This window comes from Ochotona princeps, chromosome 1 (assembly GCF_030435755.1).
Source record: "Ochotona princeps isolate mOchPri1 chromosome 1, mOchPri1.hap1, whole genome shotgun sequence".
Taxonomy (NCBI): domain Eukaryota; kingdom Metazoa; phylum Chordata; class Mammalia; order Lagomorpha; family Ochotonidae; genus Ochotona; species Ochotona princeps.
The window spans coordinates 105,320,678-105,340,543 of record NC_080832.1 but is presented as its reverse complement, the minus strand read 5'-3'; the positions used below and the strand labels follow the sequence as shown (position 1 = coordinate 105,340,543).

Below are 19,866 nucleotides of genomic sequence, written 5' to 3'. Positions count from 1 at the left end.
GCACCGCCTTTCCTTGTCGTTAGAGCCAATGCTCGGGTGGCTCTCTGGTCATGTGACTGCAAAACAGGCCCCCGCCCCTTAGAGCCGTCAAAACAGTTTCCTCGAGCGGCAGCCATGATGGATTTAAAGGGATAGTACTGGCAAAGGAAGCGGCCGGACCGACAGACTGCAGGTGAGTCTTTGCGGGCATCTCTGGGGCTGAGATTTGAGGTCCCTCCATCTCTCATTCTAGACTCCGTGACGCATGGCCAGCCCTCCTGCGACAAACGCTACATAACTCCAAATTCAAAAACCCCGCCCCCCTTGATGCTTCCCCGCCCCTCGGCGTGAAGACGGACAGACAGACTGCCAGTCCCGCCCCCTGCGCAGCCTACTGACTCGGTGACCTCGGCTAGTCTAGCCGCGGTCTCTGCGGGCGTCCACCCCCGCTCTCCCGCCCTGCTCACGTCAGTGTGTCCCCACCCCGGCGCCCGGGACAGGTCCTTCACCGCAGTCCCGGGTCGGAACACCAGCTCCCAGTGCTGCTTCCCCGTCCCGACATCCCGCACTGCCCGGGACACCTCCCATGCTTCCCTGGACTTGGGGAGACACCGTAAGGTGATTCCCGGCAGAGCCCATTAGCAGGTGATCCTGACATTAAAAGCCAAGGAAGTGACTGGACTGGGAGTGACCCGGCTTCCTCTCCAACCTCTCCCAGACATAACCCCTGGGGCAGCGTTTTTTTTTTTTTTTTTTTTAAATTAGATCTATCTTTAATTCCCTTCTAGGGACAAAGTAGCACCCAGGCCTGGAGAGGAGGTGCCTTGGGGAAGGAGGGGGTACATGGGTCATCTTTAGAAATCTGTGGGCAGGAAAGAGGGAGTGTGCTTGTCCTGGGTGGGGCTTGGTGCCAGATCCTCTGGGTGGCTGTGAAGTGGGGAGTGGAGGGGTGGGAACAAAGGACTTCTGGACTTTGAGCTAGGCAAATCCTTCTGAATCCCTGGCTACGGGCAGTTTCTTCCGGGCTCAGTCCTGATCCCCGTGGCTGAGGGCTCTGCTGGGTACACAGGTAAGAGGACTTCTTGGATGGAAAGCAAAGCCCTTTGGAAAGCAAGCCAAAGCCCTTTGGGGAGAAGGCACCCCAAGTCCTGAGAAGTGGGACTTAGAGGGAAGAGAGGCAACACTGGCTAGTTGGGGAGATGCTGGGCTTGCTTCTGTGGGTGTCTCAGCCTGCAACTCCTGAGCTCTCTCATGTGATCCTGCAAGGATAGTTCCTGACTTTTTTCTCCCCCCCCCCCCCCCCCCGCTTTCAACTTCTTGTGTAACTTTGAAACTTCTTATTCCTTCCTTTTGTTTCTTGAAACCCCAACACTGTTTTTTGCATATTTCCTATTTTAACCCTGTCCCTTTTGCGACTCCCCCAAACACCATTTTTAATTCATTTATTTTTAAAAGATTTATTTTTATTTATTTGAAAGGCAAAGTTTTAATAAGAGAGAGAGAGAGGTCTGGCTCACTCCTGCAAACAGCTGCAATGGCCAGGGCTGGCCAGTCCAAAGCCGAGAGCCTGAAGTCTGTATCTATCTCCACCAGGACTCCCATGTGGGCCCAAACACATGCGTCACCTTTCACTGCTTTTGCAGGTGCATTAGGAGGGCACTGGGTCAAAAGTAAAACAGCCAGGAGTTAAACTCCAACTGGTATTGACATGGGATGCCAATATTGTAGGCAGCTTAATCTACCACGCCACGATGCTGACCCCTGTTTGAGTCCTTTACTGCTATCTCTCTTCTCTTCTTTTTTTAAAGATTTATTCATTTTGGTTGCAAAGTCAGATACATAGAGAGAGGAGGAGAGACAGAGAAAATCTTCTGTCTGATAATTCACTCCCCAAGTGACCGCAGCAGCTGGAGCTGCGCTGGTCAAAGTCAGGAGCCAGGAGCTCTTCCGGATGCCCAGTTGTCTGTCTCTTGTTTCCTTCTAGTCGAGGCGAGGTTCCCCCCGGCCAGGATGTCAGGCCTGGTGCTGGGGCCACGGGATGAGCCTGCTGGGCACCGACTCAGCCAGGAGGAGATCCTGGGAAGCACCCGACTTGTGAGCCAAGGCTTGGAGGCCCTGCGCAGTGAGCACCAGGCTGTGCTGCAAAGCCTGTCCCAGACCATCGAGTGCTTGCAGCAGGGAGGCCATGAGGAGGGGCTGGTGCATGAGAAGGCCCGGCAGCTGCGCCGATCTATGGAGAACATAGAGCTGGGACTGAGTGAGGCCCAGGTGAGCTGCTGGAGGTGGTGCTGGACGCGGCAGGGTGGGTGGAGGAGCGGCTGTCTGATTGGAGGTTTGAGTCATTTGGGATTAACTTGTCCTAAATGCTTGCTTACTTCAGTAAATATGTATTAAGCTCTTACTATGGGCAGAGATTCATCAGAACATTTCTGCCGCATTGAGGCTCATATTCTAATTCGGGGAGACAGGCAACACACAAATAAATGGGTAAACAACACAGTATGACAGAGCAATACTTGCTGAGAGTAGAAAGAAAGCAAGGGAAGGAACGAGAGAGAATGGGAGAGGGTGCAGTTTTAGCTAACATGAATCCAGATTGGCCTCGATGGAAGGGTTATATTTGAACCAAGCCTTACAGGTGAGGGAATGAATAATGCAATAACTAAAGTTATAGTCTCCTAAACAGACTAAACAGCCAAAGCAGAGGCCCAGAACTTGAGATCTGCTGGTGAGTTCATTCAAAAGCAAGGAGCTGGTATGGTTGCAGTGCAACCATAAAGTCAGTTGAGTGGGTGATGGGCTTGGGAGAAAGAGATCAATCATGTGCAAGTGGCCTTTACTTTGAGATGGAAACTGTTGAGATGTTTTGCCACTTATTGTTTTGTTTTATTTGGCTTTGCTTTGAGAGGAATACGGAAGGAGATGCAGACTGAAAAAGCCCCCTACCTGCTTGCTGGTGCATATCCCCAGTGCCCACAGCAACCAGGAATTGGCCAGAACTGAAGCCAGCAGCCAGCAGATCTCCTACATAGGTGGCAGGAACCCAGTGACTTGAGCTACCCCATGGTCTCCTGGTGTCTGTACCAGTAGGAAGCTAGAATCAGGAGCCAGAGCTGGGAACCAAATCCAGACTCTTCTTGTAGGATAATGGCTGCAACAGCTGGGCCAGGCCAGGCTGAAGCCAGGAGCCAGGAGCTTCTTCTGGGTCTCCCATGTGGCTGCAGGGGCCCAAGCACTTGGGCTGTCTTCCTCTGTTTTCCTAGGTGCATTAGTGGAGATCTGGATCAGAAGTGGAACAGCTGGGGTCCAAACTACTGTATCATAGTCCTGGACCTTGTCCAAACCATCTTTTTTTTTTTTTAATATTTATTGAAATATTTTTTTTAAAGATTTATTCATTTTTATTACAGCCAGATATACACAAAGGAGGAGAGACAGAGAGGAAGATCTTCCGTCCAATGATTCACTCCCCAAGTGAGCCGCAACGGGCCGATGCGCGCCGATCCGAAGCCGGGAACCTGGAACCTCTTCCAGGTCTCCCACGCGGGTGCAGTGTCCCAAAGCCTTGGGCCGTCCTCAACTGCTTTCCCAGGCCACAAGCAGGGAGCTGGATGGGAAGTGGAGCTGCCGGGATTAGAACCGGCACCCATATGGGTTTCCGGGGCTTTCAAGGCGAGGACTTTAGCCGCTAGGCCACGCCGCCGGGCCCGAAAGATTTTTTTTTAAGGTTTTTTTTTTTTTTTACTTGAAAGAGTTACAGGACAGAGAGGGAGAGACAGAGATTTTCCATTTGCTGGTTCACTCCCCAAATGGTCAATGACAAAAACTGGGCAAGTCTGAAGCTGGGGCACAGGAGCTTCCTCCAGGTCTCTCACATGGTTGCAGGGGCCCAAGATCCTCTGCTGCTTTCCCATGCATGTTAACAGGGAGCTGGATTGAAAGTGGAGCAGCCGGGACTAGAAGCAGATCCCAATGCAGGTGGAAGTTTAGCCTGATATGCCACCATGCCTGCCTAGACATTTTGTGTTTTAGTATGTGATCTATTTATTTATTTAAAAGGCAGGCTAACAGAGGTAGAAGTAACTTCCATATACTGGTTCTCTCTCTGAATGTCTAGATCAGCTGTAATTGAGCCAACCTGTAGAAACCAGGAATTCCTTTTTTTTTTTTTCCATTTTTATATTTTTGACAATCTTTACATGGTTAATTAGGGTAAAAAGGTTCAAGGGCTATAGGAAAGTGGATAAGACTATTATGTCCATATTGTTTCCTTCATGTATCTGAGGTAAAGGGGGTTATTGAGGGAGAAGCTCCACCCAATTTCCCACCCACCCCAGGTCCCGGATGTGGGGCATGCTCTGAGATTCTTGCTCAAGTGGTTTTGATAGTTGACCAGTTATGAATCGCTGCCAGTCTTGTCACTCCAAACACGATGAGAAACTAGGAATTCCATGTGGAAGGCCATAGTCCAATTACTAGGGCCATCTTCCACTACTTTCAAGGGGAAATTCACAGAAAACTGGATCAGAAGTGGAGCTTTTGAAATTGAAAGGTATACTCAGCCATGGAGTGCCCACCCTGCAGCCACTGCACAATGCTGCCCCCTATTGTACTGTTACAGAAAGAAATGACTCAGGGGCTGGTGTTAATGATACACCTGGTTAAAGCAACTGCCTGCAATGTTGGCATCCTACGTGGGCCCAGTTCAAGTCCCAGCTGCTCCGCTTCCTAACCATCTCTCTCTACTAATGTACCTGGGAGAGCAGCAGAAGATGGCCCAAGTGCTTGGCCCCCCTGTACCTACGTCATAGACTTTGAAGAAGCTCCTGGCTGCTGGGTTTGGCTTGGTCTGACTATTGTGGAATTTAGAGAGTAGATGAGTGAATAGAGATTTTCGTCTATCTTTGTCCTTTTCTCTCTGTAACTCAAATATATAAATAAACAAATTCCTCCCTTTAATTTTTTAAACAACCAAAGAATATTGTGATCTAATTTGACATCATCTCGCTGTTAGACCAAGACTAGGGTAGAAGCAGGGAGAGCATCGAGGAGGCTACTGTAGCATTCCACATGGGTGGTGGGTTGGCCTGGGATCACAGCAGTGACAGTGGTGAGAGAATTGGATTCAGGGTGTGTTTTGAGGACAGCGCTGCTGCCAGCCAGAATCCTGGCCTCTGGGCTCCTCTGTTTCCTGCCAGTACTTTTTACTGCTTCCCAGGGAGCTCCCCTCCTGACTGTTGGCTCTCGCTAGAGTCTGGAGCTCACAGGATATGCCTCACCTAGGTGATGCTGGCCCTTGCCAGCCATCTGAGCACCGTGGAGTCGGAGAAGCAAAAGCTGCGGGCTCAGGTGCGGCGGCTGTGCCAGGAGAACCAGTGGCTGCGGGACGAGCTGGCAGGCACCCAGCAGCGGCTGCAGCGCAGTGAGCAGGCCGTGGCGCAGCTAGAGGAGGAGAAAAAGCACCTGGAGTTCCTGGGACAGCTGCGACAGTACGATGAGGATGGGCATGCTGCGGTGAGTGCTGGCAGGAGCGACTGGCCGGGGTAAGGGACTAGTCGAGAAGTCATCACCTGCCCTGTCATCCTCCTTTCCCTCACCTGGCCAGATTCCTTTTCGAGGTAAGGGTTGAAGGAGAAGCACTCTTTGATCACTCGGTGAACATTTAGGTAAATGTTTATTACATCAGGCACTGAGTGCTCCACCCATGAACAAGGCGGCAGACTAAACTGCTGCTTCCATAGTGGTAAATGTGTGTTTAGGGCTGGGAGACACAGACAGGCTCTGGCCAATTCCAGTGTACAGCACTAAGTGCTAAATCATCACCTGATTGAACAAGATCCTCTTAAAATTTGCTGTCGAGATGTGTAAAGTTTATTCTTATTCAGTAGGTACTTACCTATCCCTGTATCTTAGGTAATACAAGTTGTGTGCAGAGAGCTACGAAGACCTATGGAAGACACTTTGCCTTCTTGAATTTATCATGCATCTTTAGGCAACAGAGCACATGTGCGAGAACACAGGCAGGAAATGCTGTGTGCTGAGGGAGTACAGAAGGAATTCTAAGGAGCTCAGTCCTTGAGGGCCAGGATGACAGGGGAAGGATGCTTAGAATGGGTTGGGTACAGAGGATGGGTAGGCTTTAGTTCAAATTTTTCACTGGACTAGGGTTTGGGGTGGATCTCGAAGGACCCCAAGGAAAAAGGACTGAGGACTGAAGCGAAGGTTCTAGGACCAGAAAGCTGGACCACACCAGAGAGAGTCAGCAGGGCTGTGCATGGGACACGCTTGTGCAGGTGGAGGGTACCAAGGCCTGGAGGTCTTTGCATAAGGTTGCCTTCGCTGATGGGAAAAGCACACTCTGCCCAGTGAGGCAGTAGGTGAGCGGACAGCCGCAGGCGATGGGTGTGAAGCTGAGCAAGACACACTGGACATGTGTTCATAGGGTCAGACACACTCTCCAGCTCTAGGAGAGACGGGACAGACGTATAATCAGTGTAAACACACAGGCATCGGCACAGGGCTGTAATTAGAGGAGGAGAGAGGCAGGCTGGGCAGTGAAGGTGGTTAGGAAAGGAACTTCCTGGATGTGAAGGAAGGGAAAGCCATGGGAATGTGTCACAAACATCTCTGGCTTCTGCCCACAAAAGAGTCCCGGGCATGGCTGGGCAGGTGCTGGTCTTCTCAGGTCAGAGGCCCTGTCCGTTAGTCAGGGCATGGCCTGCAGAGGCCCCCAGGGATGTCTTGGCCCTAACATGGTGCTGCTTCCCTTCCAGGAAGACAAGCAAGGTGATACTGCCAAGGATTCCCTGGATGACCTGTTCCCCAATGAGGAGGAAGAAGATTCCAGCAACGGCCGTGAGTGGGCCTCTGGAGCCGGAGGGGGAAATAAGGCCACAAGAGGCTGGTCTGGCACCAGCCCTGTGCTCAGGATGTCAGCGTCCAGAAATAGGGGCAGGACTGGGCTAGGCCTTTGATTTTTCTCAGCCTCCTCCCTCTCACTGGGGTGTTATTAAATGATAGGTGCCAAGCACTAGGAATAACATGATGAAAGCAACACAGCTCTCATCAGTAGGGAGCTCACAGTGTGGAGGGAATGACCGTGAGGTGGGAATAGCTGGTGTTCTTGAAGGGAAGGAACTGGATATTTCTGACCTTTATGCTCCGGGGACAATTCCAATACAGAACAACATGTTCTACAGGTAGGGAAAACATAACCCAACTGATTCCAGGTTATTATTTTTTTAAAGTTTTATTTGTTTATATAAAAGGTTGTTAGATGGAGAGACAGAGAGAAATCTTGCATCTGCTGGTTCATTCTCCAGATAGATATAGCTGCCAGGGAAGGGCTAGACTGAAGCGAGGCATTTGGAATTCCATCCAGGTCTCCCATATGGGTATGAGGTGCCCAAGCACTTGGACCTTATGCTGCTTTCCGAAGTGCATCAACAGGGAGCTAGATCAGAAGTGGTGCAGTCTGGAGCTCATATGGGATGCTCCTGACAGGCAGAGCTTAATATGCTATGCAATGCAGGCCCAGCTCAGTCTTATTGAAGACTTATTTTTTTTTATTAATATTTTGTATTATGTGACAGTTTCATAGGCTCTGGGAATCCCCCCACCCCTCCCCTCCCCTCCCCCCTGGTGGATTCCTCCACCTTGATGCAGTATTACAGTTCAAATTCAATCAAGATTCTTTCCTTGCAAACATATACCAAGCATGGAGTCCAGCTACTTATTGTCCAGATGGGTTGAACAGTTTCTTGGGGAGACCATTTCTGGTCCGAAGTCAGAGCTGGTATAATATCATCACAGTCAATTAAGAGTCCCAATATAACATCAACAGCAATTTGCAATATTATGGAATTGACATGGTTTTGAGTAACCAGTATGTTAAAGAAAAAAAAAAAAAAAAAACAAGTCCTAACCACAACCTATGATTAGCTCATTGACATCTCAATTTTAGTTTATATACAGGACTGGCTGCTATATACCTTAAAATGGCTATAGGGTACCATTCAGCTGTCTCGTGTCTATTTCATTTTAGTATTTAGCCATTTGTTGTGTTGAAGTATAATTTTGTTGATCTTGGCAGATTTTGGGATAATCTAGACTGGCTTGTAACTCTAACAAGATATTTGTCGACATTTAAGGTGCAGAACATTTTTTTTTTTGGGGGGGGTGTGCAGGAAAATCTTCAACACCATGGTGAGGAGTGACTAATCTTTGTGTCCCACCCAGCAAGGCATGAGCCAATCAATCCACGCCAGCTCTTTCCTGTCAGATTTCAAGCTCTACTTTCTGTTGTTTGTCTATTTATTTTAGGTTTTTTTTTTAGTTTGTATGATTGTTTGTTTGCTGTGAGGGGTTTTCGAAGCGATCCCGATGGTCATTACGAGGGAGGGCGGGGGTCCAGAGGTGGAGCCAGGCTCGGACCAAAGAAAGCTCTCCTCCCTGGTCCGAAGACTTATTTTTATTGGAAAGTCAGATATACAGAGAGGAGGAGAGACAGAGAGGAAGATCTTCCATTTGATGATTCACTCCCCAAGTGGCCGCAGTGGCCAGAGCTGGGCTGCTCCGAAGCCAGGAGCCCAGAGCCTCTTCCAGGTCTCCCAGGCGGATGCAGGGTCCCAAGGCTTTGGGCCGTCCTCGACTGCTTTCCCAGGCCACAAGCAGGGAACTGGATGGGAAGTGGAGCTGCCGGGATTAGAATCAGCGCCCATATGGGATCCCGGCGCATTCAAGGCGAGGATTTGGGCCCTCAATAAATGTTTCTTGAACAAATGCATCACTGAGAACAAACGGAACTGTCAGGGGCCACAGGTTCAAGGGAGCAGATAAAAGGATAGCAGTGGAGGCTCAGATGTCAGTAGCAAGTCTGGTGGAGGGAACAGGTATGGAGTAAGGCGTGGAGGGGAGCACTGGGCGGGCAGAAGGAGAGGAAGGGCAAGCAGGACATCTCTTGTTCCTTTTCTGGCCTGGCTCAGTGTCCCGCGGCCAGGGTGCAGCAGCAGCCCAGCAGGGCGGATACGAGATCCCAGCGAGGCTGCGGACACTGCACAACCTGGTGATCCAGTACGCAGCCCAGGGTCGCTATGAGGTGGCTGTGCCACTCTGCAAGCAGGCTCTGGAGGACCTGGAGCGCACATCTGGCCGTGGCCATCCTGACGTCGCGACCATGCTCAACATCCTGGCCTTGGTGTATCGGTGAGTGCCACTCTCCACCTGACTCCGCCAGGGCCTGCCCCTCCTCTGGCCCCACGCTTCCTCTCTACAGGGCACCTCTTGTCCCTGCTGCATTGTCAAGTTATTCTCCGTGGGGTGCCAGAGCTCTCGCTTCTCTGTGCCAGGTGCTTGGCTTCAGATAACATTCATCTGTCAGCTGTTGACTTCTAGTCTCTCCTTTGGTGGGAGTATCTCTCTCCCTCCCTCTCTCTCTCTTTACCTCTGGCTTCCTGTGGCCTCCTGTTAGGATAGTAGTGCTCTGCATCCTGGGATGGATGTTTCAGTGTAACTCCCTCCTGCCATGCACATCCACACCAGGCTGCCTGTCTCCATGGTGTCCCCAGTCACCCCATGTGCCCCAGACATTCCTACAAGGAAGGGAGGGTGGGAAGGAGAAGGCTGGAGAGTACAGGTCAAGATACTCACTGCCACTTTTGTCCTTTTCCAGGGACCAGAATAAGTATAAGGAAGCCGCGCATCTGCTGAACGATGCCCTCAGCATCCGGGAGAGCACTCTGGGCCCCGATCACCCTGCTGTCAGTGTGCCCTGCCTTCCCTGTCCTCTCTACCATTGCTCTTTCATCCCTCTTAGCTCATCTCTCTGCTGGGATCATTCACTGGGATGCCCAGACATGAGGCACAGGACCTCCTCTCTCCCTGGCACCACCCAGTGTCACCTAGTTCTCTGTGGCTCAGTGGCTCAGTGGCTGGCCAGAGCTGGACCCAGTCTGAAACTGGGGGCCAAGAGTTTCTTCCATGTCTCCCACATGGGTGAAGAGGATCAAGGTCCATCCTTTGCTGCTTTCCCAGGCCATTAACAGGGAGCTAGATGAGAAGTGGAGCAGCAGCTAGAACAAAAACTAGCACCCTTATGGGATCCTGATGTCACAGGCAGATGATTAGCCTGATAATGCCATTATGCTGGCCCCTATGTTGCTTTTTTTTTTATAATAACTGTTCTCCTGAAATTTAAGTCACAAATAACGCATCCCTCATTCAAGCAAGTTAATATGCTATCCTAACTAACATGAAAGAAAAACAAGGAAATTTCTGATAACAATGAATGCAATTTAACAAAGTACAACAGGATATAAATAGAAGACAAGAACATTTGTATTGAGTACAGCTCTGCTAGGAGACATAAAACGGTGGTGTGATATACGAGGCAGAAGTTTGGACTCAGAAGCAGACCAGCAACTTCCACGTCAGAAGTTCATAGAAAAATGAAAGAGCAGAAGCGTGGGTGGATACGTGATTAAAAGGCAGTGTTATAACCAGTAATCACAGGCCAGACTGATTTGAATATGATAAGAAAATGAGAGAAATTACCTCATAAGTAACTAAGTAGGGCTAGCAGGCTAAAGACAAATTATGGATTGTCAAGGTAGAAAAAAAAATGGGAAACATATATGTATTTTTTTTCCCCAAGGCATGTGACAGGCATGGATGATGGGTCTCAGGATATATGACTCCCATCTTGATCTCCCTGCCGGAAGTCAAAGCTTGCTGTCCACCATTGGGGTGTCTGGCAGGACATTAGAAAGTTGGCAGAGTTGCCCTACACATGCAGAACATCTGTTGTGTTCTTGCCTCTCCAAAGGCACTAGTGTTCTGATCTTTACAGCAACTTCTCCCCTCAGCCCTCTGGGGGTGAGGGGGAAGCACTTCTAGAAATTTCTAAAAATCCCCCTAGAGGGCAGAACACACCCCACAGGGCCCCAGAGCCATCTCCCTGAGTGGGTTCCCTGCCCTCAGTTCCTGAATGTGTCAGCAAAGAGTACCTGGCTTGGGGTTGTGCTGCCTGGGGCCCAACAGTGCCATGGCCTGTCTTCTCAGGTGGCTGCCACGCTCAACAACCTGGCTGTGCTCTATGGCAAAAGGGGCAAATACAAGGAGGCGGAGCCACTGTGCCAGCGGGCACTGGAGATCCGAGAAAAGGTACCTGAATCCCTCAAGTGTCCCCAGTCCCCATGACTCCCCTCCTCTATATCAGACCTCTGGTCTACTCTTGGCCTTCATTTTCCTCCCTAACCCCCTCTGCCCAGTTCCCTCTTCTGTCACTTCCTTCCCTTTGCTCTCAACATGTGGGTGCACACATCATTATGGCCTTCTGCCACTTTGGCCCCTATCAGGTCTTGGGCACCGACCATCCGGATGTGGCCAAGCAGCTGAACAACCTGGCCCTCCTGTGCCAGAACCAGGGCAAGTATGAGGCCGTAGAACGCTATTACCAGTGCGCGCTGGCCATCTATGAGGGGCAGCTAGGGCCGGACAACCCTAATGTAGCCCGCACCAAGAACAACCTGGTAAGGAAGGCAAGGACGCAGGGTGGAAGGAGGGGACGGCCCAGGCCACCTGGGTGCTGGGACTGGCTAGTAGCAGCATCTGGCACATCAGTCTTAACCCATCCTATGTCTCTCTTTGGGGCTGACCTTGGAGGCTAAGGAGCTGCTTCCTGCCAATGGTGGAAGTTCCAACAGAGCTCTTTGGGAGTGTAGTGACCCTGCAGCTAGAACCGAAAGATTTCTAGGCAGATTCACAGAGAAAGAGAGGGATGGAAGTGGAGGCCCTGGGCCAGGCAAAGACCTTGGCTCCTTCCATCTCTTGCTCCCCCATTTTGCCTCCCAATTCCCCAGGCTTCCTGTTACCTGAAGCAGGGCAAGTATGCCGAGGCTGAGACCCTGTACAAAGAGATCCTGACCCGTGCCCACGTGCAGGAGTTTGGATCTGTGGATGGTGAGTGGTGAGGGCCTGGAGTGGGAGCTGCAGGGAAGAAATGCCCAGGAAAGGTGGGGTGGGTGGGTGGGAGGTTAAGGTTGCAGTGGTTCTCTAAGTGGAGAGGGAGTGGGACTCTTTCATCCAGCCCTGTCAGTCCTGGCTGCCTGAGACTGTCTGGCGCTGTTCTGTAACCTCCCACCCCACTCCATGTGTCACCCCCAGACGACCACAAGCCCATCTGGATGCATGCGGAGGAGCGGGAGGAAATGAGCAAAGTGAGTGGGGGTGGGAGGTGCCAGGATAGCCTGCTCTTTCCACCAGCCCTGCTGCTCCCTCCCTACCCCTGCACCAAGCCCCAGATACATGGTACCTTCCCTGGTCCAGCCTGCACCCCAGCGTCCCTGTAGTCTCATCGTTGGCTCCCGTTCCCCATCCCGTTTTCCACAGAGCCGGCACCAGGAAGGCGGCACACCGTATGCTGAGTATGGAGGCTGGTACAAAGCCTGCAAAGTGAGCAGGTGAGCTGCAGGGAAAGCTAGCTGGACCCTTGGCCGCCCTCCACCCAAGCTCAACCTCCTGGACCTTCTGCCCTTGCCTTTGACCCTGCCTCAGCCTTAGCCTTAGCTCTGCTACCTCTCTCTCTCTCTCTTTTTTTTTTTTTTAAAGATTTATTTATTTTTCACTACAAAGTCAGATATACAGAGAGGAGGAGAGACAGAGGGGAAGATCTTCCATCTGATGATTCACTCCCCAAGTGAGCTGCAACGGGCCGGTGCTTGCTGATCTGAAGCCGGGAACCAGGAACTTCTTCCGGGTCTCTCACGCGGGTGCAGGGTCCCAAGGCTTTGGCTGTCCTCAAACTGCTTTCCCAGGTCACAAGCAGGGAGCTGGATTGGAAGTGGAGCTGCTGGGATTAGAACCAGCGGCCATATGGGATCCCGGGGCTTTCAAGGCGAGGACTTTTGCCGCTAGGCCACGCCACCGGGCCCGCTGCCTCTCTTCTGATTGCTTTGCTGAAGCTGTTCTTGTTTGTATCCCGGGTCTTGTCTCCCGCAGCCCCACAGTCAACACGACTCTGCGGAACCTGGGAGCCCTGTATAGGCGCCAAGGGAAGCTGGAGGCTGCTGAGACCCTGGAGGAATGTGCCCTGCGGTCCCGGAAACAGGTCAGAGGCTGTCAGAAGGATGGAGACCCAAGAAGGGAGGGCTCTGACAACAGGGGGTTCCTTGGACTTTGCGTGAGTCCCCCAAGACCAGGAGTTTCCACTGATGGAGACAGGTGAGAGAGGACAGTGAGGCAAGCCCCGTGGTTCTTTTTAAGCCTATTTTTACCCTGCACGTGCCCTTTGAGGTCAGGACAGCAGATTCACCAGTCTCATCGCTAAGTGGGGCTACACAGGGGAAGCCATGCTGTTTCACAAAGGAGCCCTGTGGGTAGTATGGGTGAAAAAGTGAGACTGAAGACAGCCCCCAACTCCGTTTTTCAATTCTGAGCCTTCATTAGTAGGTGGTGAGATCAGTTCATTGTGGGCAATGGCCAAATGTGTGTGTATGTGTGTGGCTCTGTGCAGGAATACCTTGCACAGGTGAGTGTGGTTCAGAAGGAAAAGTGGTCTCCTGGCAGCAGCTGATGGCGACTAAAGGTTGAAAGCTGCAACCCCAGGAGGAATTATGGAGTAAGAAGTCCCATCTCCTTTCCTTCCAGGGTACTGACCCGATTAGCCAGACCAAGGTGGCAGAGCTGCTGGGGGACGGCAACAGAAAGACCTCTCAGGAGGGCCCTGGGGACAGTGTGAAATTCGAGGGAGGTGAAGATGCTTCGGTGGCTGTGGAGTGGTCAGGGGTAAGTCTGACGGTGCCTTGGTGCCAGAGTTCAGCTGCGGCCTGGGGTTCAGAACTCGTGAAGTGTGCATGGAGTCGGCACAAAGAGAGAAAGAAAGAGACGAACCACTAGGATTCCATGATGATTGTGGACACAGCAATAAAGCCGTCCGCTTTATTTATACAGAATCAGTTAAACTCTGGCTCAGACTTTTTACGTCATGATTAAATGGGTGTTGCTAAAGATAATTCTGACGTTTGTCTCACCTAAGGCAAGCTCAATCAGTAACACATACCTCTTGAATCAGCTAAGGGAGGAAATGTAACACAGGAGGCAGGACCCAAAGATCAAAGAAAGAGGGAAAGAATGGGTTTCCCCTATACCTGGAGACTAGTACCCTTGATTAGCATAAGATCAATGGGAGAGGAAAAGCCCTGAACACAGGTTCCCACCACCTGGGGACAGAACACCCTTGATTAGCATATGGCCAATAGCAGAAGAGGATTCTAAGCAAAGGTAACTGCTCTATGCCTCTGATTAGCATAGGATCCAAAGGGGGAGTTAACACCCCTGATCAGTATATTGCCAATGAAGGCAGCTGTGACAGCAATAGGTAAAAACCTTTTTGCTAAACGCGAATATCAGCAACATCAACTTTCAAGCTCACATAGATACGACACGTTAACCCCGCAGGGGCAGACAATGCCTAGGTAGATTACTGAAAACGCAGTGGGGAAGTCCAGTGTCCGGCAATGGAAAGCGGGCTGCATTCAAGTGATCAAAGCAACATCCCACCATAGCCCTGCTCAGCGGGGGGTTCCTTCGCGGCCCTGCCTGCAATGGAAGCAATGCTCCTCACTCCTTCCTGTCTTCCACATCCATCACACGGACCCGGCACCTTGGCCTCTCTTGCCCTTCGCTGGGAGCCAGCTTTTGACAGAGCTCTTATTTTCCTCTGTAAAAAAACTTTAATTAGGGCCCGGTGCAATAGCATAGTGGTTAAAGTCCTCGCCTTGAACACGCCAGGATCCCATATGGGTACCGGTTTTAATCCCAGCAGCCCCGCTTCCCATCCAGCTCCCTGCCTGTGGCCTGGGAAAGCAGTTGAGGACTGCCCAAAGCCTTGGGACCCTGTACCTGTACGGGAGACCCGGAGGAAATTCCTGGCTCCTGGCTTCAGATTGGCTCCGCTCCAACTGTTGTGGTCACTTGGGGAGTGAACCATTGGATGGAAGATCTTCCTCTCTGTCTCTCCTCCTCTCTGTCTCTCCTCCTCTCTGTATATCTGATTTTTCAATAAAAATACATAAATCTTAAAAAAAAAAAACCTTATTTGTTTGAAGGACATATGCCTGCAGGGAACACACACACTACAAGATGAGAGACACGGCTGGACATAAATTCCATCTTCTGGCTTCTTCCCCAAATGTCTACATCAGGCATACTGGGTCAGGCTGAAGCCAGGAGCTTGGAAACACTGTCTGAGTCCCCACATGGGTGGTAGGGACCCAAGTACTTGAGCCGTCACCTACTGCCTCCCACGGTGAGCATCAGCAGGAAGCTGGAATAGGGAGCAGAGCCAAGACTAGAATCCAAGGCATTGTGATATGGGATACAGGTGTCCCCAGTAACCAAAAGCACCCCCACAGGCCTGCCCCACAGTCTCTTCTTTTTTTTTTTTTAAAGATTTATTCATTTTATTACAGCCAGATATACAGAGAGGAGGAGAGACAGAGAGGAAGATCTTCCGTCCAATGATTCACTCCCCAAGTGAGCCGCAACGGCCGGTGCACGCCGATCCGAAGCCGGGAACCTGGAACCGGGAACCACGTGGGTCTCCCACGTGGGTGCAGGGTCCCAATGCATTGGGCCGTCCTCCCCTGCTTTCCCAGGCCACAAGCAGGGAGCTGGATGGGAAGTGGAGCTGCCGGGATTAGAACCGGCACCCATATGGGATCCCGGGGCTTTCAAGGAGAGGACTTTAGCCGCTAGGCCACGCCGCCGGGCCCACAGTCTCTTATTTTCAATCCCTGGGCTTTAGGGTGGGAACTGTGTACAGAATAATGTAGTAAAGGACTCAGAAGCAAGCTGGCATGGAGGCCCCTTTGCTTTCACTGTCCCACTCTGTCTCTGCCAGGATGGCAGCGGCACCCTGCAGAGAAGTGGCTCTTTGGGCAAGATCCGGGATGTACTTCGTAGGAGCAGTGAGCTGCTGGTGAGGAAGCTCCAGGGCACAGAGCCTCGGCCCTCCAGGTACGTGGCCAGGTTGAGAGGTGACCAAGCAGGCGAGTCAGCCCTTGCTTTCAATTCCTCTCAGCCCCTAGTATTTGGAGAGTATCCTGTGGAGATCTGGGGGATGACACAGTGGGGAGGGTTGGAGGACAAAGGTGTGCCCTGGGTGGGGTGGAGGATGAAAGTACTCGAGGTGCAGTTAAGAGCATGATGGGGGTTAGAGGGAGAAGGGAGAGGTGTGGGGGACGAGGGGAAGCACTTTGATTTGTGTAGCAGTGCCTCAGGACAAGAGCCTCGGTTTTTCTTTAATCCTTGTAGCAGCAACATGAAGCGGGCAGCCTCCTTGAACTATCTGAACCAACCCAGTGCAGCACCCCTCCAGGTGAGAGCAAACAGTGCACCAGGGGCTATGAAAGCCAGGACGCAAGCCAAGTGGGTATCAGGGAGGAGGGCAGAGCTGGGGAGCTGCTATCCTTGAGGAGTCTGGTGCACAGCTTGCTGGCACAGTGACCACAGAGGGCCAGAAGCAGTAGCCAATCAATCAGGGAGGGAGTAGGAATCAATGTTCTCTGACATGGCACTTTGGAGTGATGAATAATTCACCAATCATCTGGAGCCACCATAGGCCTCACCTTGGAGGCTTAGGGGTACAGTGTATGACCTCCCTTTGGGGAAGCAGGATTGCCGTTCTGATGGCAGTGACTGCTGTTGGTGTCAACGCATTCTGAGCACATGCCAGAGGTTCCTCCACCAGACTGTGCCTGCCCACCATCCCCATGCCCACCAGAAGATTCTCCAGAGGCTACCCAAGGCCCCCAGAGCTGGGGGTTGAGTTGCAGGCTTTCTCTCCAAGATCTCGGGCTGGATGCACCAATGGGAGGGATGGATGCTGGGAGGTCGTTGGAATAATGGGGCTGCTTTGTTGTTTCAGGTTTCCCGGGGCCTCAGCGCCAGCACCACCGACCTCTCCTCAAGCAGCTGACATTGACCCATCCGCCAAGGCCTGTTGGGTTCCACTGCGGACACTCACAGCATTCCCCACTGCTCCCATCCTTGCCCTACCCCAAGGTGGGACAGTGAAGGAGGGGCAGCAGGGTAACCAGATGCTGCCCCCCCACCCTCATAGGGTCTCTGGCTTCCTCCTCAGGAATCCCTGTTAGGCAGGACCCTCAGAGTATTGTCCCCTACCCTACTCTGCACCCCCCACTGGGTGGTCCTATAGAGTAGCTAGCTCTGGGCCCCCCAAGGTGGGCACAAATCAGGTATGCACCTTAGAAATGAAGCCTGCTTCTGGCTTTTCCACTGGAGGGGCTGGTAGCCACCACCTCGCCCCTCCGCCACCTCACTTCAGGTCCATGTATTTCACATTTCTTAAATAAAAGAATCAGGTAATCTTTCTGCTCCCAGGGTCCTGACTGCAGAGCCCAGGAAGGTCCTTCCCAGAGGGGTGAGGTGCAGTGAGTGGCAGATGGGGCCAGAGTCTTGGACCTTTCAGGGGTGGTTTGCCTTTCTATCCTTTCCTGCAGCAGGGCCGCAGGGAGGCATCTGGGGGATGGGGAAAGAGGCCCACAACCCAGGGAGAAGGTGCTGTGGACTGGGTTGTCAGGGACATGTGGTGGCCATGTGGCAGGACCCTGGGGTCCTGGCGCCACTTCTCCTGCCTGTGAGGCCCTTTTGTGGCTGCCCCTCCTCCTCCTCCCAGCTGCGGAGGGGGGAGGGAGGCGGGCGCAGGCCTGGGGGGCCCTCCGGGGAGTGGGGGACAAGGCACCATCCCTCTGCTCTCAGCACATCCTGGAGGCCTCTGCAACAGCTGGGGCCCATCTTCTGAAGCTTGCCTCCTCTTGACCCGCCTCCTACACCCCTTGCTGCTTTCACAACAAAGAAAGAATGTGGGGGTGGTGGCGCTGGGGGTGGGGGGTGCCTGGAACAAGGGGCCGGTGCTGGGCCTCCCCACAGCTGGAGGCTTGGCCATGCCCTGACACAGCCCAGACTGCCTTGGAGATGGACTTGGGATGAATATGTCAGTTTAACAACCTTCAGCCTGGTCTTCCAGAGTTCAGTAGATGCTTCTACCTTGGGGTCCAGTTTGGTTCAGAGCCCAGTCAGATCCTTCCCCTGTCCCGCACCCTCTGAAGCCCTGCCTTGGCGCCCACCACCCTTTCCAGTCTGTCCTGGGGACACTGAAGACACCCTGCGCTTCTGGGTGCCCTCTGGATAGTGCGCTGCTGAAGAGTGGGCCACAACCCACCTTCTCCCCTCGTACCTGGAGAATTCCAGGGGAATTGTTAGTGTGGGGGGGCCTCTGGGTGAAGCCCCGACTGACCATCTTTCCTTAGGGGTCCGTGAATCAGAAAGGTCTACCCTCCTCTCTCCAGACCTTCCTTCTTCTATCCCCCTTGTCTCTCTCCAGACCCCTCCCCCAACTGCCAACTCCTCCCCGTCCCGGCGGGGAAGGGGCGTCGAGGGGGCGGGGCGCCGTGCGGAGGCCGGCGGGGAGGGGGCGTCGTGGGGCGGGGTTTCGCTTCGCTTCGGCGGCGGCGGCGGCGGCGCGCGAGGGCTCCGAGGTAGCCGAGAGCGCGCGGCTCTGGCTCGGGACGCCTCGGACTCGGGCTCCGGCTGTTGGCTGCTGCATCGGCGCCCGTGCTGCGCGCCGGTGCACTTCGCTTCCTGGGCCCGCCGCGGAGCGCAATTGGCGCCCTCCGGCTCCTCTCCCCGAGACCGCCGCGATGGGAGCTGCGCGGGGATCTGCGGCCAGTACCTTCTGGCTGTCCCTGCTCAGTGTCCTGCTGCTGCCGCTGCTAGGCGGTGAGTCCCGGGCACGCTGGGGAGTGGGAGGCGCCGAGAGTCCTGTGGGCAAAAACGAGCCACTGGGGGGGGGGTTTGAGTGGCCAGCGGCAGAGGGGCAGGACCCCTGAAGAAGGGGCGAGGCTTCCAAACAGTGCGGGGTTTCGGGCAGCAAGACGAAGAGGAGTCCCTGGGGCCGGGAGGCCGGCGCAGTCCCTGCGGACTCCGCTAGGATCCCTTTCCCAACCCCGGCAGTCTTCCAGCTTCCCCAGATTTTTTTTTCGTCCCCGGCTTCACTCGAGAGTTGGCTCAAGAACTGCCGGGAGTTCCTGGCCCCCGGCCCCCGGGCCCCTGGCCTGGGGGAAGTTTCTTTGAGGTGGGGGGGGGGTGCGGCTGGGCAGTGGAGGAACCTGAGTCGCCCCGGTGGGCTGCGGCCAGGTAAGGATCCCGGCCTGGGGCTCTGTGCCTGAACGACCTGCGCGGCGCGCCAGGCGCCGAGCTTTGTTACCTAGGCCAGCCCCGATGCTCTTGGGCTCTCCCCCTTGCGAGCTCCCGGGCGACGCTGGGACCTCAGATAGCCTTGCTCATGGGAGTGAGGGGCAAAAAAGGGCAAGAATCAGAGGGCCGCCTCGGCGTCTCCCTCGCTCGGGCCCGAGCCTCCTAGCCCACTTGGGGCCGGGGATCGAGCCCCAGGCTGTCGCGGTGTGTAACGTGTGAAGGCCGCTGCCAAAATTGGGTATGGCCTGCCCGCGAAGATGCGGACGGGATTAGTTGTACACCTTCCTGCCTAGATTTCCGTCCTGTCCGTCTGTGTCCTCGTGGAGGAGAGAACCATTTCCAGCCCCCCCAACCCCCTCCGCTCTCCAAAGAGCTCCTTCTTGCTCTTCTCTCAGAGCGCCTGGATTTCTTGGCAAGGGTGTGGCCGCATCTTGGGGTGGGGTGGGGGGACCCTGCCTACTCCCCCTTGACCGGTGTCGCCACTTTGAAGTGCTTTTATAGGCTCGCACATCCCAAACAGCGGGGAGGGGGTGTGGGGGGCCCTGGAAGTGATTGTGTCCCCTCCCTGCCCCAACCATAAAATCTGTAGTAGTGGTGTTGGAAGCCTCCCTC

The 19,866-nt window shown here is 53.4% G+C and overlaps 2 protein-coding genes across 4 annotated transcripts in view; both read left to right on the top strand.

The window, feature by feature from the left end:
- Window positions 1-53: 53 nt before the first annotated feature.
- On the top strand, window positions 54-17,369 carry KLC4 (kinesin light chain 4). 3 transcript variants are annotated; one of them, XM_058662718.1, is made up of 16 exons: window positions 54-172; window positions 1,964-2,247; window positions 5,263-5,493; window positions 6,753-6,834; window positions 8,964-9,183; window positions 9,650-9,737; window positions 11,038-11,139; window positions 11,334-11,507; window positions 11,838-11,937; window positions 12,142-12,194; window positions 12,367-12,437; window positions 12,976-13,084; window positions 13,624-13,761; window positions 15,878-15,993; window positions 16,291-16,354; window positions 16,904-17,369. In XM_058662718.1, exons 2-16 carry the CDS (start codon window positions 1,990-1,992, stop codon window positions 16,952-16,954), a joined length of 1,857 nt encoding a protein of 618 aa, XP_058518701.1. In that variant the 5' UTR covers window positions 54-172; window positions 1,964-1,989; the 3' UTR covers window positions 16,955-17,369. The 3 variants fall into 3 exon arrangements, with proteins under 3 accessions (XP_058518701.1, XP_058518716.1, XP_058518710.1); XM_058662733.1 differs by lacking the exon at window positions 54-172 and adding an exon at window positions 372-624; XM_058662727.1 differs by lacking the exon at window positions 54-172 and adding an exon at window positions 912-1,048.
- Window positions 17,370-18,670: 1,301 nt separating this feature from the next.
- The window catches only part of PTK7 (protein tyrosine kinase 7 (inactive)), a 58,236-nt gene continuing 57,040 nt past the window's right edge, over window positions 18,671-19,866 (top strand). The window contains exon 1 of the mRNA XM_012928434.2: window positions 18,671-18,777. Within this exon, the coding sequence (XP_012783888.2) occupies window positions 18,699-18,777 (79 nt within the window). The 5' untranslated portion in view covers window positions 18,671-18,698. The remainder of the gene's footprint in view (window positions 18,778-19,866) is intronic.